General features: G+C 41.3%; 1 protein-coding gene across 1 annotated transcript in view; it reads right to left on the reverse strand.

The window, feature by feature from the left end:
• LOC122067306 (protein PHR1-LIKE 3-like) overlaps window positions 1-18345 on the reverse strand; it is a 20324-nt gene extending 1979 nt beyond the window's left edge. Inside the window, exons 1-2 of the mRNA XM_042631139.1 lie at window positions 18057-18345; window positions 17714-17907 (exon numbers count right to left, since the gene is read on the reverse strand). Of these exons, the coding sequence (XP_042487073.1) occupies window positions 17714-17903 (190 nt within the window). The 5' untranslated portion in view covers window positions 17904-17907; window positions 18057-18345. The remainder of the gene's footprint in view (window positions 1-17713; window positions 17908-18056) is intronic.
• Window positions 18346-19587: the final 1242 nt, after the last annotated feature.

Consider the following 19587-nt stretch of genomic DNA (forward strand, 5'->3'; position numbering starts at 1 on the left):
GGGGATAAGCCAGGCCAGAGCATTGAAGGTATGATGGGTCAACTGGACATTAATGGGTCCAAGATACAGGCCTGTGCTTAACATGAGGTCTTTAAACAAGTTATACACAGAAGTAAGTAAATCTCATCAAAGACTTTAAAAAAGGCCTTACAGCTGACCAACCAATGCATCTACAAGCCTGCTCCAATGACTATGTATTTAATTCACAAAGAAATACTGGAATTCCCACTTCCCAAAATTATTTATGTCTTTTCATTAATTTTTTTTAATCAAAATCTTCATTAAATTAAATACGCTAAAGGAGAAGAACTGAAATATTTATCTTTAGTAGATCTAAATAAAGAAAGTAGTTAAAACAGAAGTTGTAAAACCCATATTTATTCAGCCATAACTGAAGTCTGAATTGCAGAATGCAAGTTTTACTCAATAACACATCAAAAAAAAAAGTCAACGCAATCCCTTGCTGTTGGAAAAGTAAGGTCATGCATGTTATTCAATTCAACTCCCTTTAAAAACTCTATAAGAGCATGTATTTCCAGTTCAAAAGAATCATTGCTCATGGTTCTTCTTTTGTAATGCCTTTGTGCTTACTAAACGAAGCTAAACACCTTGGGCTTGATGGATAATTAATCGGCTAGCTATCTAATGCTAAATTTCTGTTCTGAATTTGAAGATTTTCACCAATTTCATTTTCAAATGGTTCCCTTGGTCTTTAACTCCAAATATATGACTTGGAAGCAAACCAGAATGCTTCTTCATATTACCTATATTCAGCCAGTTACCGGGAAAAAAAAAAACACTACTACTTTGCCCTTATAGACATGTTCTTTTGCATCCCAAAAACAACTTGAGAGTTGCAATCAAATCTATGTCCCATTCAGAAAAATAATATTTTAGCAAACCTCGCCCTTGGAAGACCAGCATACCCCTATTCTACTAAGACTGCTCCCAGACCCATAAATATCCCCAAACCCATTCCTGTACACCATAAGGCACACCAATGGACTTAGGCCCAGAGAAAGTCAAACAAACTTACCTTAGAAGTCCAGATGGAAACATAGAACTCTTTATTTGATTGGGCTAGGGCATGGAAATAATTAACTGGGGTAGATAGGATGCGTTTCTCTTCCAGCTGTAATCATACTTCAGTAACTCTCGTATATATTTTGACTAACAAAATTACAATCTGTTGATGTTCTGAGAGGGAAAACACTCTTTTTAAGAAGGTGGTAAAAGGTGATCATCAAGTCACCTCTCTTCTATTTGATTTCCACATTCAAGTACTAGTTCATAATCATAGCTATTATTACCATCTCCCCATTTCTTTTCCAGATAAGTTTATCTCTCATTTAATAAATGGTGTAACAAAGCCATTCAAATGTCAAGTACATTTATACTCTTATCTCTGTTTTACTGTGTTTCCCAATTTTTTTCCCTTCCACTTTAGTCAGTCCTAACCTTCAGCATTATTTGCACGAAGTCACCAATTGGCTGCCCTCAGACTTGAGCACACATCTTCATGCTGGCAGGCTGAGCTTTTTACCATCATGCCAAGCAACGGACTAGGAGGTGGGGGGAGGAAAGATGCAAGAACTGGAATTTAGGGAGAGAGGGGGAAGAAAGATGCAATGGCTCCTTTTTCAATAACTGTCCACTAAACTCCTTGAAAATTCATCTATTATAGATTTGGCCTTCTATGCATTCCACATAACAGAATTAATAATGGAAAAGAAACAACAAATTTTGGCTTTGAGACAAATGACAATGCACTTCTTTGAAGCAATATCTGCCCCCACTCAGAATTTGGTCTTCCAGAATAGTTTACCAGCAAATTGCATCAAGGTACAAATGTACAATGAGACCTTACTGTGGATTAGTAGAGAGCAAACCTGAGAACCCGCTAAGTTCATCGTCAAATATGTTATTCCTCAGGTTGAAGCATCATGTGTTACAATTTTGAAACCAAAGTGTGAGAAAGCATGTCAACAAACTACAATGAGAATAAACTGGTTTTTATTCTAAGAATAAAGAACTGACAGAACTTTGTAAAAGTGCTCAAGGGAACCACACTTATACAGATGCCAAGGTACAAATGTCTGTTACAAAAGGTAGACCTTTTAAGCTTCTAAAGACACACCAACCAAATTGTCGCATTCTATCAGCACTCAACGTAGCAAGCGACCATATACAATGTTTAAAATAAAAGGAATGGTTAAATTCCATAACCCTTTTATTAAAGTTAAAAGAAAAAAAAAAGGAGGGGGGGTGTGGCTAGGGAGGAATCTATTTTTTGCACCCACAGATTCCACAGATAACAAGTCACCATTGATAGTTTCTTTTCCAAAGAGACCTAAATTTTTTTCAAGTTGGGCTATAATTGTTAAAAAATCCACCTTCTTTGTATATATTTTACTAATTTTAGGAAAAATATCTTACTTGAGACAAAGGATTGCACTTTGGATTGATGAAACTGGTACTAATTAGAAAAGAGAGCGTTTGAAGCAAGCAGGAAAACTAGGGCTTAAAAAAATAAGTGTACTTATTGGAACTAGTGCCAAGATTTGAAGTTAGTTATAATTTTGTAAGAAGACACAACAAGCCAATATAAATGGAATGGTTAAAGAAAGTTAGGATTTTGATGGGAAAAAAAAGCAATGAAAACTGAAATATAAAAAAGGGAGAAAACTAACTCCTTGTTGGCTGTGGGTAATAGGTAATGGTTTAGGTGCTAGTGTTGAGTAGGTTGAAAGGGTATGATTCCTTTGATTGACAAGTGGGTGATGGTTGATAACTAGATAGGAGAAACAGCAATAGGTAAGCATTGTGGACGAAAATAATTAGGTAAGCATTGTGGAGGAAAATATTGTAGTCATGGCGGCACATGTTTATCAATGTTATCTTTCTAAACATAACAACATGCATTATCTTTGTGTGGCTTAAAATATGTCACCAAAACTCTCTCTGGTAGAGGGCCGGTAGAAGAAGGGAAAAGAGAGAGGTTGATGAGGAAGGAGATGGATCCTTTAGTTTTGACACCAAATTGGATAAGCGCCGGTAGGTTAAGGGAAAGAATCCCAAAGATGTCTCAGAGTTGCAGAGGAGGAAGAGGAATTGCACGCATACTTTGGCCACACATGGCATGTAACGCCCCGGCCCCATTAACCTTACACAATATTGTCCTCTTTGGCCCATGGACCTCAAGGCTTTAAAAGGCATTGTGCCATGTTAAGGAGGCTAGAGATTATTAACTAACCCAGTAATCTCTCCCTAGGCGATGTGGGGCTAAAGTTTGCACACCCTCACCGATCTCCCAAACCCCCTGCCCCCTGGTACTTGCCATATTCTTGGTGGGGACACCTCACCGATCTCCCAGGCGGGTCTGGTACTTGCCGTATTCTTGGGTGTCACATGGCACTAACAAACACTTCACTATTCCATTCTTCAATATGTCTAATACTTGTCCATCGATTACATATTTATAGGAGACAAAACCATCTCAAAATAGAAACCCTACTCTACTAAGGAATAAACTCAAATTAGGAAACACAATATCCTACGTATCCTACTTTGGAAATAAAGGACAGAATAAAATAATATAAATTACTTCCAAATAAAAATTCCTAAAATCCAACCAGACCAAAGACTCAAATATGGACCCAGCTCATCTCTGTTTGGATCTCCGGATACCCAGATGGGTTTGGATCTGTCCAAGGCTGTGCACCTGCATCACTCTCTGTCTCTCTATCCCTCTCCTTATTTAAAATGGAAGATCTTAAAGAAGTAGGTAGAATCGCAAGTAATAAAATAAATAACCTTCCATTAAAAAATGCCTTCTTGTCATTTGGTATGAGATGACACATCCTTTTTTTTGGTATGAGACAACACATCTCTTGGCATTCTATATACGGAAAGGTGGTTAGAACATTTTCTTTCCCAATTTCTGTAAGCTCTGTTAGACACCAGGCAGGATTATTAAGGTGATCTGCCATTAACACCCAATGGATTGCTACAGAGCAAGTTCTTGAGAACTTTACACTGAGGAATTGGTCCCCTACATATATTTTCTATTGGGAAGAATAGTTGCATGTCTAATGTAAAAGTCCTAAAATGAAATTCAACCAAGAAGATATCTTTTGCATCATCCTTCCAGCCAAAAGAATCATCACCCTAACAGCAATTGAGGCCACATTTCAAATATTTAATAAGCTATGTATAGTCATACATCTCTTTGTCAATCAAAGGTCTTCTGAACCAACCTATCTCCTCAACTAAAACAAAGCTGACAATAATTCTTGACAATGATATAAATAAGCACAACGTGTATGGGCATCCAAAGAATTGTCCACTCCAAAACAGGACTTTGACCTTCTTCCATACAGCAGTAGACACCCTTGATGAGAATTCTTCATTAGATGAAATAATGTCACCATGTGAAAGTAGTGATCAGTCAGAACTGCCAACCCCAATTAGTAAAAGTGTACAACTGTACTTACCAACTCTAAAAGGCAAAATAGAGCTTCCACATTAAAAATAAATAAGGGTCATGATTATCAACACAATCATTTGTGAAATTACATTGTCACAAATGGATCTGGAGCATCAATTTTACAAAAGCTCAAAAACCATGCCATTCTTCCTCTATGGAAAATAACTGGAAAAGGCCACGAAACCTGAAAGCTAAAGGTATATATATATATATATATATAGAGAGAGAGAGAGAGAGAGAGAGAGAGAGAGAGTGTTCCAACTCTATTTGGTAGAGGTGCTCAAATGCATTTGATGTGAACCCAGGTTCAAATAACCCTGTTTAAGGTGGCAATATAGTAATAACACAGAATCATAAAGGATTAATAAGGTAGATAAAGAAGGAAGGATTTGATAGGGATTACAAAACAAATATAAAGACAATCTTGGAAATAACACAAAATAAGAGATAAAAGAGGATTAAGAACAAAAGGAACAAAGAACCATCCCTCCCCATGAACCCCGTGGCGATCCAACCCATGCCATAATCCCTCCCCATGAACCCCTCCCTTCCAGCAGCAGAGGCTGCCGGAATCTCCCTCCAGCCTGAGACTTGCCTCCTTCCCCTTCCCGAACCTCCGCTACCGTCTCCTCCCCAACCAATACCTCCCCCTACCAACCGCTCCTATGCATCTGTAGTTACCTCCTCTACTATGCATCTGTAGTTACCTCCTCTACCTCCTCCGATATCCCCATCTCCTCCACCAACCCCTCAACTGGCCATACCCTCTACTTTCACCCTCCGGCCATCCTAGATTCCTCTCCTGTTGGTCTCTGCCCTCTTGGCCTCCTAGATTCTGAGATTCTTAAGTGGAAGAACTGCATCATAGGTACTTTTCTTGGTAGCAGACCCCCTTTCTCCTTGGCCAAAGCTTCTCTGCTGAAACAAGGGAATCCGATATGCTCTGTGGCTTTTTACATGCTGGACAATGGAACCTTTGCCTTCAACTTCAACGACAAATCGGACAAGGCTTTCGTCTTAGATGGAGGCCCTTGGTACGTTGGAAAAAAACCTCTATTTGTGAGACAATGGGATGCCCAATCTTCTTTCTGCAAAACGGAGCCCTCCTCCATTCCCTTGTGGGTCTCCTTCCCCAACCTCCCCTTACAATTCTGGTGTGTCCAGGGGCTTAGCATAATCGGTTCTCTCATTGGGAAACCTCTATATTTAGATAAGAGAATAAAAATAATAGACAGAATTTCGTTTGCTAGGGTCTGCATTGAAGTCCAAGCTGGTTCCGATCTCCCATCCTCTGTCACTGTGACGAACGGAGAAGGTTTCTCCTTCAATCAAGAAGTCTCATACGAATGGATCCCCCCCTGCATGCTCACACTGCAAATGTTTTGGGCATAAAACCTCCCTCTGCCAGAAATCTACAGCCTTTGCAACCAAAATCCGACTCTCGCCGCTCCAACATGCTCCCCCTCTCGTCCGGATTCTTCCAAAGAGCAATTTATCAGCAGAAATAGAAAAAAAAATCGAAGAAATCAGAATACTCAGGGCTCGGATTCTGCTACTCTCCCCTTGCCAAACACTTTGCCGCCGACGACGACCGCCACCGCCAGGACTACTGGTCCTTCGTCAAATGTTTTACCCGCAGGATATAACCCATTCTCGGTTCTTGAGCCCTCAGAATCTGAATTGGAAACGGCTATGATGCAATCTCTTCCACGTCTGGAATCTCAGACTGGCAGCCTGATCGGACGGCCGAACATCTTGGCTGACCACGCACCCATCCCCAAACCTGGCCTTCCGCCTCTGCTGCCTCTCCCTGCTACGGAACCTTCTGGTCCCTTCTCCTTCCTCATTGGTGGAATGCTCAATTCCATATCCTCCTCCTTTTACTCAACCTATCTTGTCCCAACCCCTTAGGTCCAACCCTGAACTGGATTTCATCCCATTAAGCCAACTCATTCCAGTTCACATGCTTAACCAGTTCTCCAAGTATCCATCAAACCACCCCCTATACCCAAGTAACCTCTATAACCCAACCCATCCATCACAACCACCCATCAACCTTATTCCTCTAACCGACCCAAACAATCCAATCACCGATAACCGCCAACCCGACCCAATAAACCAACCCAACTACCCTAAACCCCAACCCGACCCATACACCCAACAATCCTTTCCTCCTTACCCGACGAGGATCCCTATCGCTCTGTTCTCGCTGGAAGCTCGCCTGTCAACAGTTTGTCTTCGCTCGCCATCCCCGATGATCTCCATGCACCTTTTGCCTTGACGTCGTCTACCGGAGGGCCCCCCTTCGTCATCACTGCTGTTACCTCACCTCCCGTGAACACTTATGCTTCGCCTCCGACCCTCCTTGTCGCCTTGCCTGTTACTGTTATGGCCCCAGTTGAACAACATGATGCCTGCAACTCTTGTCCGGCCTTGGAAGGCCCAACCGTCACTTCTTCAACTCTGCATCTGAACTCTCCCCCAACAATGATCTCTAAAGTCTCCACTGATTTGCCTACAACGCACAAAATCAATCACTGGCCGACTGGTTTGATTGGTGATGACCATGATGAGTCCCCCATGCTTCAATGCTCTTCTGAAAACATGGTCAACAATATTCTTCCCCACTTGAAGAGCCTCTGCTCTTCAGCCTTTGGAACTCTCGTTCCCTGCAGCGACGCCATTCAGAATGCCCCTCGGCACACAACACCCCAATCCACAACTCAGGATGAAATCACTGCCCTCCACCATCACAACCTCCACACCTCAATTATCCCAACCACCACCACCACCACCTTCACCAAACCCCCCACAATTCAGTCTAAAAAACATAAACCCAAAACCCTTGCCACCAACCTCAGAGCATCATCCACTCCTGTCATTGGATATAGTCGCAGACCTCCTCCATCCACTGGCCACCACACCCCCACCAACCCTCGTTGCTCATCAAAGCGCCTGATGCCCTCATCCTTTATTTCTCAATGATCCCTTAGACCAACTGAAATGTCCGAGGTCTAAATTCCTCGGCTAAACAAGCTGAAATCAGATCTCTCATTCGCTCCTCCCAGTCCAACCTTTGTTGCCTCCTTGAGACTAGGGTGCTTGAAGCTAATGCTAACCGTGTTACTTCATTAATTGCTCCCAATTGGTCCTTCTTGTCCAACTACCCCCATAGCCCGAATGGAAGAATCTGGATTCTCTGGGACCCCTCTTTCCTCACCATATCCTGTCTTTCCTCCTCGACTCAAGCCACCCACTTCTCCATCTCTCACCACTCTGGCCCATTCATCTTCTATCTCTCAATTATCTACGCTCATAACCGGGCCTTTCTCAGATCCCCTCTTTGGGATGACCTCCTGTCCTTTGCCAACACCCTGGGCCGCAGCCCTTGGTGCATAACAGGGGATTTTAATGTCATTTAGTTCAGTCATAAAAAGCATGGGAGCAACCCCATTGATTCCCAGGTAGTAGACTCCTTCAATGACTGTATTGATGACCTTAACCTCACTGACCTCAGATAGTCCGGCATCAAGCTCAATTGGCACAACAGAAGATCTGGTTCTTACCGTGTGGCCTGCAAACTTGACAGAGCCCTTGTCAATGAAGCTTGGCTTGGCTCATTCCCCTCTTCCCATGTCAATTTTGGCCTTCCGAGGATCTCTGACTACAGCCCCATCTCATTACATGTCCTTCCCTTCCGCTCCTTTTAAACCTTTCAAATTCTTTGACATGTGGATCTCCCACCTGGACTTCCATTCTCTTGTCCATAATGTTTGGCACAACCGTTCCCCTCACTCCTCTTCCCCTCTTATTTCTTTTGCCAAGAGACTCAAGAGTGTGAAGCTGGCCTTAAAGCTCTGGAACTCTTCCACCTTTGGGAACATCTCCTCTCGGGTCTCTACAGCCCGCGATAAGCTTCACTCCATTCAATCTAGAATCCAGTAAGATCTTCTCAACCCAATCCTTGCTGAGGAAGAGAAAGCAGCCACTTCTAATTTAGCCCTGGTTCTTGACCAAGAAGAATGCTTCCTGCACCAGAAAGCCAGAATCAAATGGCTTGATTTGGGTGACTCTAACTCGGCTTATTTCCATCGCTCTCTTAAAGCCATAAATAATGCCAATTCCATCCCAATGCTTAACTCTTCCACCAGGGTAAATCTCTTTTCCCCATATCACATCAAGGCTGAAGCTGTCTTTCATTTCCAGAGACTCTTCAGCCCGCCCCATCCTTCCCCCATCCCCCATTCCCCATAATCTCCTAAACAAGTCCGTCCCTACCAATTTTATTCATTTTCTTCAATCCATCCCCAGTGAGGATGAAATAATCTCAGCCATCCTATCTCATAAGTCCAACAAAGCTCCGAGCCCCGATGGCTTCAGCATGGGCTTCTTCTCTACCTGCTGGAGTACTATCAGAAATGATCTCATTTCTGCGGTGAGGAGTTTCTTCCTTAATCCAAATCAAATTGAAGGGATAAACTATACCTTCCTTTGTCTCATCCCTAAAAAAGAAGGTGCGGTTTCCATGAATGACTTCAAGCCTATTTCCCTGTGCAACCTTTTGTACTAGTTCATTGCTAAAATCCTTGCAAATAGGATCCAGAAAGTCATTGACTCCCTTGTCAATCCCAACCAATCGGCCTTTATTACTAGTAGGAGTATATATAACAACATTATGCTCTGCCACAAGATCGCTTGAGGTTTCGACCGCAAGTCCCATCCTCCTGTGGCTTTCCTCAAGATTGACATCCACAAAGCTTTTGACACCATTACCTAGGATTTCATTTCCAATGTTCTGCTCCAAATGGCTTTCCCCCCATCCTTTGTTTATTGGATTGGGGTTTGCATCTCCTCCCCCCGCTTCTCTGTTCTTGTGAATGGGAGCTCGGCTGGGTACTTTCCCTCGGGTCGCGGCATCCGCCAAGGATGTCCCCTCTCCCCCTTGCTTTTCTCCCTCTCCTTGGAAGTCCTATCCCGCTCCATCCAATCCGCAACTGATCTCCACCTCATTTCTCCCATTCCAAAATGCATATCCCTCCTCCTCACCCATTTGGCATTCGCCGATGACATCATGATTTTCTCCAAGGCTAACCCTCTCTCGATCTCCTCTATCTTGGCCACTCTCCACTCCTTTGAATCCTTATCTAGGCTCAACATAAACCTCCTCAAGTCCAATATCCTCATTTCGGGCGTTTCGGCTGATGTCCGTGACTCCCTCTCCGATCTCTCTAGTATTCCGCTTGGATCCTTGCCTATAAAATATCTAGGTCTTCCCCTGATTTCCTCCAGGCTTTCTGCTCACCACTATGCCCCCATGCTGGACAACCTTAGGAAAAGGCTCCAACTTTGGAAAGGCAAGCTCCTCTCATATGCGGGCCGCCTTACTTTGATAAGATCGGTTCTTCAGTCAATGTACCTCTATTGGTCTGGTATTTATGGCCTCCTCACTTTAATCATCAAATCTTATGAGAACCTACTCTGTTCCTTTCTCTGGAAAGGATCTGACTCCTCTAAATTCCTTAGACCCTTAAGCTGGGTAAGGTATACCTTCCGAAAGATGAAGGTGGTCTAGGGATTAGGAGAATCAAAACCACCAACTCTGTAGGCATTCTCAAGCTCATTTGGAAGATTGTGTCTAAACATAAAAGCATCTGAGTCAACTGGATCTACTCTGGTTTGCTCAAATCTAATTCCCTTTGGACCGCTCCCTCTCTTCCTGATGCCTCCTGGATCTGGTAGAAAATTCTTGAGCATAGATCCATTGCCCTCCCGGCCATCTCCTTCGTCATAGGTAATAGCCAGTCTATCTCCCTCTGGAAGGATCCTTGGCACCCCTCTGGCATTCTTTCTGTCCTTATCTCTCCTCGAACCATCTACTCCTCCGGCCTTCCTCCCAACCCTTCCATCTCCTCTATTATCTCTACCTCCAGGTGGTCCCCTCCCCCCTCCCCCCCTCCCCCTCCCCTATTTGACCTTTGGTCTCTCCTTCCCCCTCTTCCCCCTTGATGCGGATCTAGATTCCAAGGATTGAATCGGATCGCTTATGAGCCCACAATTAACAAATAATTTGATTTAAAACAAACCAGTGGTAGTAATGTAATTTATGGCACAACTTATAACCCTTTTTAGGATGAAATAGCCGAATGGCACAGATCTGGAATTAATCCCAAAGAAAAATCAATTTTGGAAATTGATTTGGTGTTTCTAATAAAGAGTGGAAGAATTGTAATTATAAGTCACCAAGCTAATAAATGGAACAAGGAATAACATGAGATGAGGAAGGGATATTCTGGAATTAGGAATGAAGAAACTCAAAGGGAATTAAAAAGTAAAGGCAGGGGTATAAATGGAAAAACAGAAATTAGATGAGAAAAAAATAACTCACGATAGAACTAGGTCTTCTTCCTTGGGACACAACAGAGGAGGCAATGGGGAGTAACTTCAGTTCGATGGAGCTCAGCCGACAGGTCTCAGTTTGGCCTGAAATTTCAGGCGAAGCTTCTCAATAGGAAGCTCTATCAATCCCAGAAGATAACCCCTTGGATCTGCAGACTAGGAGGCTGTGGGAAGAACCAGAAATAAAGCCAGGCAGTAGAACTCCTAGCAGTCCAGTTGCAGACTTGGTTTCTCAACACAGAGGAGCCGTTATGACCTGAGTTTCAAGGAAGGTGAGTCGCCTAGGCACAAGTTACCCTCGACCCAAGCCTTAGGGTCACTCGCTGAGGGACCAATTTTCAGGGACAGATTGTTCAGTTCTGGTAGGTATCACCCAGAACAGTGTTAAAAGAAAACAGAAAAATAATGAAGATACGAAGGAGATAAAAGAAGAAGAAACAAAGAAGAAGTAAAGAAATAGATTTCAGAGAGAGTCAGGGAGGGGAAAACAACTCAGGGCAGCCATGGCTTTCATATCAAATTTCTATTCTTCAAAACTTCAAATCTGTTCGTTACTAGAGTATTACATGGCTTATAAAAGAAAACTCAAGCATCAAAAGGGTAACTAATTTAAAATGGAAACTAATCTAAAATTAGAAGCTAAATATTACCAAAAGAAATTGTTTCTAAAACCAAAAGGAAATCAAATCAAAACTAAACTTTCCCTAGATCCATCGTCCAACTGCATCAACCCTGGCCACAGTGGGAGGGAGGACAAATGTATTTGGCTCCCCTCCTCTAATGGCTCCTTCTCCTCCGCCTCAGCCTCCTCCTCCGCCTGGTCTTTCATCCAAACCCCTTCCCATACGGTCCCTTGGCAGAAGGTGGTGTGGTTTAAAAACCACATCCCCCGTCATAGCTTCACTCTATGGCGATATCTGTCCAACTGCCTTTCCACTCAATATTTTCTTATTCATCGGCATATCCCTGCCAACCCTGCTTGCTGCCTCTGCCCCCTAGGTACTGAGGACATCCCCCACCTTTTCTTTTCCTGCCCTTTCTCTTCCCACATCTGGAAGACAGTTCTTTCCAAATGCTGGCGGCACAGCAGACCCATTCTTCCTTTTAATAGGGAATGGAACTAGATTGAGATGACCTTCTCTAGGCCCACCATTTGTGACACTGTTGGCAAATTGGTTTTTTGTGCTACTATCAATCATAATTGTCACGGCGTCAAATCGATCCAAGGCGGTGGAGGGGTGGCTAATCGATTTGGCGATGAATCGCCCATTATGGCGTTGCCATGGCGGTCAAATCGCCCATGTGTCATTTTTTATTTTTTCTATTTTCTAAAGTTATTTAGTATGCTACTTTTTTATTTTTCCTATTTTCTAAAGTTATTTTGCATGCTACAAGCCTACAATATATACCATATAACATATAAAACCAACATTAAGCAACATCAAATCATCAAAAATCAACATAACCCTATCAAAATTACCTTGCATTTTACAAAAAATCGATCGCTTAGTGAATCAGGCGTGACCTGGAGTCCATGGCGGTGCCATGGAGACGCCTATAGGCCAATGGCAACCGCCATTTGTGAGTCACATAAATCGTAGCACTGCCATGAACTTCTTTTTCCGCCAGGACGCCAAATCGCCACCTTGGTGTCGCCTGACAACTATGCTATCAATTAGGGGTGTCAATTCGTGGCCCGACCCTACTAAACCGACCGGGACTGACCTTTTATAGACCGGCCCAGCCCGGACCGTTTATTAAACGTGTCGGGCTTGAGCCCGGCCCGTTTATAAATGGTCGGTCTCAGTTTTGCTAATTGGACCGTCGGGCGCCCGACCGAGACCGACCGAGACCGGCCTATTGTGCACCGACTTGGCCCGACCCTTTAATGATTGTAAAATACCTATTTTACCTCCCCAAATTAAAGAATAAAAACTAAAAAGTAAAGACATGTTCACATTTTAAATAATGGTTATATTTGGTATCATTTATTGATTTATTTTTATTTTTTTGGGCTTGCATGAGTGGGCCGGAATATAAGAGCACATTTTAAAGAGGGCCCTTTAAAAACCGATTAAATCCCGTTTAACATTAAACATATCCGTAGCCCGGTTAAGGCTTGACTAAAACCCGATTAAGATAGCCCGATTATAACCTGAGGCCGACCGACCGAATATAAAGTGTACCATGCCCTCAATAACTAAGCCCGATTAGTTAAATGGGCGGACACGGTGTAGCCTTTGAAAGTCTTCAAGACCGATTAAGCCCGACCGAAACCGGACCGGCCCGACCGGTTGACACCCCTACTATCAATCACCTTTGGACGGAGAGAAACATCCGTAGATGGACTTCCAAATCCCGTTCTCCAGATAAGATTTGGAAAGCCATCTACTTCGATCCCAAATCCAAATCCTCTTCCCTTCAGAATCAGCCAGTCCCCAATACCCCCAAAAACTTTCACATCATTTCCTCCTGGAACCTTCATGTTGACTTCCTTCATCCCACCTGATGTCATCCTGGGCATTGGCTCCCCACCCCCAATATTTTGCATCGGATGGCCTTGCTGTGGATTTTAGTTTTGCTTTTCTGCCTGTTTTAGCTGATTTTGTTTTGTTGTAATTTTGTTTTGTGTAAGGCCCTCGGCTCTTGCCTCTTTGTAGGCATCGGTCTTTCCCCCTCCCCCCTTTTCCCTTGTATATTCTTCTTCGCTTAGTAATGAATTATTTATTCATCCAAAAAAAGAACAAAAGGAAGGGTATTTAAGGAAATAAAAAAAAAATAGGGTTTAAAACAGCCTACAAATGAAGGTTGTCTTCAACCTTTGACCCAAAACAGTGGCGGTAGAATAGGTTCTCGCTCAGATGAGAAGAACTTGCCCAAATAAAACTCACTCACAGTGAAATTATTCCTATCTTACAGGTCTATTGATTCTAACCATCAATCACTCTAGCCAGCAATCAGGAAAATTAACAAAATTCCTGAAATCAGAATTTGGTGGAACCATTGCAACCAGGTCTGCTTGCTGGTTTTGATATCACAGCAGAGGAATTGGGGGCACATGTACCTGGCGTTTGGGTCACCCAAAGGGCGTAAGTTAACTCCCAAAACCCTAGGTTGATTAGGTTGGTATCCAGGTACTTCGAGCACAATTTCTAGGGCTGCAACTGCTACCCAGAAACAGGGTATCAATTGTGATGGATTTTGAGATACTTCAGGTATCCAGGTATATCAAATTTTCCACCAGCAGGACTGTTGTGATGAATTTTGAGAGATTATTCAAGTAGAGAATGACATGGCCACTGATAGGGTCCAAAGCCAAATTCTGGGTGTTATTTTTTCCAATCTATTACTTCAAACATGAAAAAAAAAAAAAAAAACAGCTTAAATAAGCAAAACCCTTGTTAATAGTCTATGATGCCACTTTTTGACATTGGTGTACCATTGAATGGGTTTTCTTCATGAATCATTCTTAACATATATTTCAATTTTTTTTTTATTGGTTGTTTTGTTTTCTAGTACTAAATTATGTGTAGAAAAGGCTATATAAGAGAAAGGATATAGAAACATATAACATACAGTACCAACCTAGGGTCTGAAGCCAAACTAACATTTTGGGAGTTGCTAATGGGTCAAATATGTTTAGAGATTATTGATTAGGGTTCCAAGTTCCCCTAAAGTTTCGAGCCAAAATATGGCCATTTGACTGCTAAAATGGCCAACCAAAATGTATCAGATTTGACCTAGGTTAAAATCTCGAACTATAGGGAAAAAAACATAGGCTGAACTTAAAGTGGAAGGTCTTTAGTGTAATTAACAAGAGTTCTGGCCTAACTCACAAACAAAGAAGAATTGATCTTCTTCTCCTTTCCCATGTAACACAGGAACCAGCAGCAGTCCTTCCTGACTCAAGTTGATAGAACTTGTGGTTCTCCACCTTGAGCTGGTATCTCCAACAACTTGATCTGACCTCCAAAAAGGGGCTGCAGAAGACTTCTATTGGTTCTAATTCACTATCCAGACAGCTCCTCACTCCCGGGAGGGAGATGGATGGATTGTGGTTGTGACTGTCAGTTCAACTCCAATCAAACCAAATTTTCTGGAAGAGGTTGTTAATCCCTGACCTCTGAACCCCAAGCAAGAGACATTTGACAAAACAATCTGAGTGTTAAGAAATAAAAAATATGATAAAAAATAATAATAATAATAATAATAATAATAATAATAATAATAACAATAATAATTAATAATAAAATCCTTGAAATAGGGCCTGGCGGTAAAACAAGGGACAGTTTTTGTTGCATGTTTTTAACTCACAAAAGGGGTTGATTTGGGGGATAATATTCTAGTTATTAGGTCCCCCTAGAGTAGTGATATTAAACTCTAAGTCTTAGGAAGAAAGGAGTTGGGAGTAGAGATATCAACCCAATACAATAGGATTGCAACCACGTCCAAACCAGAAAAGAGATGCCAGAAAAATCCATTAGTGAAAGGAAGAATACTGAAGGAGAGCAGTAATTAGGAAGAAGAAAAGTAATGGTGGTTATGGTGGTGTAGAACCAGGAAGTCGTACCTGTTAGGAAGTAGCCAACTAGAAGGAGAGAAAGAGAAGGAAGGAGGAACCAACCATGCAATCGCTACTCACAGCAGCGCAGGTATGTCAAATAACCTCATTAAAAAACTCTGATTCGATGGACCACAGACATATATTTAAAGAGACTAAACCATTCCAAATCATACTCTATTTTGGAGTAGAGTTGAATCAAACTCAGATTCTTGGCTCAACCAATGAGTGCTAACAGTAAAAATAACAATAATAATGAATAACAAATGACAAAAATAAACCCTAAACAAGTAAACTATGAACCCCTATTGAGGTCCATAACTGCATCAGCCAAGATAGGCTACAAAAGCAAATATAAATGCAGCATAGATCCCTAGTAATGATGCATATATGGTAGATTTATTTATCCAGAAAAAAAAAAAAAAAGTCTTTGATGAATGATCCTGAACATAAATTGGTGGATAGAGATGGAATTCCTAGATCATCTGTTTCTGCATCCAAATCCAACTAAACCAGCTCACATGTGGCCTTCTACAAAGCACAAAAAGCCCCCGGTTATCTTCAATATTAAATTTTTTTTCTTATATTCTCGTATCCTGATTCTTTATCAAGACTGCTTCAATCTGGGATTTCTGAAAATTTTATCATCTACCATAAAATATCATGATTGACATGAAATGTGAGAAATATTATTTGTGTATGACCCCACTACAACACTGCTAGATTCACCAAGCTAAAGTAGTTGCCAGTCATTGTAATTAGATGACTGTTGATCAAATGTTTGAAATCCATATCGTGCATACACCAATCAAAATTCTCCAAATAACGTATAATATACCATTATTCTGTTGGATATCTATTCAAAGACAACTCTACATGGTTCATACTCCAACAGTACCATGACTCCATTTGTACCGTCATTCTGTTGGATATCTATTTAAAGACAACTTTAAAAGGTTCATTCTCTGAAAGTACCATAACTCCACATTCTGCATCTAATAGTTTCCCATCTATGTAAAACCTAAACAACTTCACCAAAGTTGTTTGGTAGGTTATATTTAAGAAGCATCCGCACTATAACGATGAGATAAGTAATTTGCTTCATGACAGCACCACCTGACTAGCATTTGGTTAAAACGCACCATCTTATCCCGTCAGTTCTTACGAATATTTAACATTACATCAAAGGGGTTAAGCATCAAAAATCAAGTTGGGACAAACTTCGAAGGTAAAGAGAGACATGCATAACAGAAGAAGCATAATTATTTTCTCCACAAAAAACAGCATATGCACTGTTGACACTATTTCTATCTGTTCTAATTAGAGTAGATTTCTAAGATATGCTTGATGCCATGACCAAAGGCATAATCACAGAATATTGAAGAGAAAACATGCTCTTCTAAGACAACCGCCAAACGGAATTCTTGTTCTGTTCTATCTGCAAGTTAACTGGTGACGGGTCCCACTAAAGCATTTGACATTTCAGTTGCATAACTCTCCATTTGGACTCCAGCATCTCAAAACACAGTAACAGAACTCCCATAAGCATGTATATGATTCCTCATCAACTCATTATAAATTTAAATTTGCATGAAAAGAAAATTAACATATTACAATCAAAGAATGGTAAGATAAACCTAAGAACAAGCACAAAAAAGTATTCGGATCACCACAATACTCAATCCACAACAACAACTCTCCTCCCAGCCCCCTTAACCTCCCCCCCCCCCCACACACACACACAAAGGATGGTTAAGTTTTGAGATCAACCACAGTGGCACTACAGGGGTGAAGAACAAGCAATGGAGGAGGCAAGCATGTTAACAACCTAAAATAGAAAACTCATGAAATTTAAAGAACCTCCATCCCACAAGATTCAGTTACAGCGAAGCAACAATGTGTATGATGGGTTAAGTCATTTAATTTTCCTTTAACAAACAACAATAGTAAACCTCCTTCACGCAATACCTGTAACTAAAAATACACTTCACTTGAGACATCAAATTAAGGACACTAGTACTAAAATGGATAGTCATCCCAAGTAGGAAGGGTGATGTGAGGGTGAGATAAACACCATTAGCATATACCTAAAACTATTAGACAGAATCCAATGAGAAAAACTGAAGAAGCTACAATGTAGAAACTAGCAAAATATTGATAAATAAAATCCCCTCCAAAAAATAGTAAAACAAAGTCACGCAATTTTAACGGTCAAAAAGAAATGAAACGAAAGGGAAAAGGCCGAGGCAGTTAAAATGAAGAATACTCACTGTCAGGGCCACCCAACTGAGTAACCGCATCAACGAATCTCTCATGGAGTTCAGCAGTCCATCGTAATCGAGGCTTCGGATCGGAAGTGAGAACTAAACAAGCATCACCAGGGAGATTAGTACCTTCAAGAGATCCCGGCAAACTCTCATGGCCGACGCTACCATCTATCAGATGGATCCCAGAGTACATTTTCCTGAAAAACCCACAAACAAAGATCAGGTGAAGAACCAAAAGAAAAAAAACCCAACAAGCATTAACTCCCCTTTCTGAAAAAAAAAAATAAAACCAGGAAAAAAAAAAAGGAAAAGAAATTTTTCCAAGCACAAAGACAGACACACCCACCTGGGTTCCAGGGCTCGACGCCCTGAAAATCTTCAAACCCAGAAAGCAATCAATGCGTCAAAAGCTTTATGAATCCAAAAAGGCGAAAGGAGAAGGCATGCATGGAAGGAGAGAAAGCGATGTGTTGGGTCTTTGTGGGTAAAGGATACTAAAGAAAGGATGAAATGGCTTTTAGTCTGGGAGTTCTGGCTGGCAATTTTTTCATACTTATGTTGTTTTCTTGGCAGCTAATAAGCCAATAGCACCACAAATCCCCAATACAATAGAGTGAGAGCACAGAAACCCACCACAGCCCAGAGCACCAAACACCTCTATTATTTACCAGTTCATGATCTTTTAGTTAATGCTATTCTCTGATGGGTGTGATGTTGGATAAGGAATGGGGGTGACAGTGCCAGTCCAAGGGATGGTAGTGTGAGGTCTACACAACAAGGGCGGCTTGTGAGGGTCCCACCATTTATATAATTTATTAACAAAAATAAAAGGGACAACGAGTCAATTTGGGAGGTTTGAGACAAGTGTTTTCCAATGTAAGGGGAGAGATGGGGGTACTTTTGTAAGAGAAAAAAGAGAGAGAAGTAGTGAATAGATGATATCTTTTTAAGTTTCCCTTTCCTGTGATTTCACAGTTCCTGGTTTTGTAAAAGTGTTTTATGAATGATTGTAAAAGGAATGAGAATCTAAAACAATGCACAAAGTAATGAAAATTATAAATACATAATAACACAATGTATATAGATTTATGTGATTCAATAAAATTGTTTACGATGAAGGTGAGATAATATCTACTTTACTATCTATGAATAATAGAGTTATAGTCACTCGTCTTCACACCTCTTTTAGATTGATTATAAGAACACTCATTACAAAATAACGAAATCCTATCATAAGAAAGGGTTTCCTCCATCGTCTATTTTCTAATGCGGGCATCAAGGTCTCTCCATCCAGTATCTTCAAATAGAGGGGGGACAATTTGGGTGGCATTTAGGATACACCTCTCACTGTCTCACATGAACAGTGATGTGAAGGGGTATGCAATTTCATTTTTACATGAAAGTTGTGGTCTTTTGCCCATAAGTAATTTACCAAAATACCTATATAGCGTCTCGGTCTTCCATAATCAACCCACTTATACAAACAACGGAATACAAGATATTGTACTCTAACCAGACCACTTGTTTTTCTCTGTTTCTTGGTTCAAAATGAGTTTTATGAAAAGATGAATGCTAAACCACATGGGTTTGGGCACATTTTACCTTAATATGGATTCCTCAGACCCTACTTCTTTCACCCTTTTCACCATATTAATATTCTTGTATAATAAAACCCATTTCTGATCAGATCACAATAAGATGAAAACCAGTGACATGATCCTTAAAAGTCAATTTATTCTCCTAAACAGAAGAACAGAGTCAATATTGTCTGCGTGTGTTTGTCTTCTTATCATCCCCCCCACCCCACTTTTCCTACTTGATTGATCATGTTAGTTATACAGTACTAATCATCTTCCAATCTTCCATTATAAAAGTTG

The sequence above is a fragment of the Macadamia integrifolia genome, chromosome 2, assembly GCF_013358625.1.
Source record: "Macadamia integrifolia cultivar HAES 741 chromosome 2, SCU_Mint_v3, whole genome shotgun sequence".
Classification (NCBI taxonomy): domain Eukaryota; kingdom Viridiplantae; phylum Streptophyta; class Magnoliopsida; order Proteales; family Proteaceae; genus Macadamia; species Macadamia integrifolia.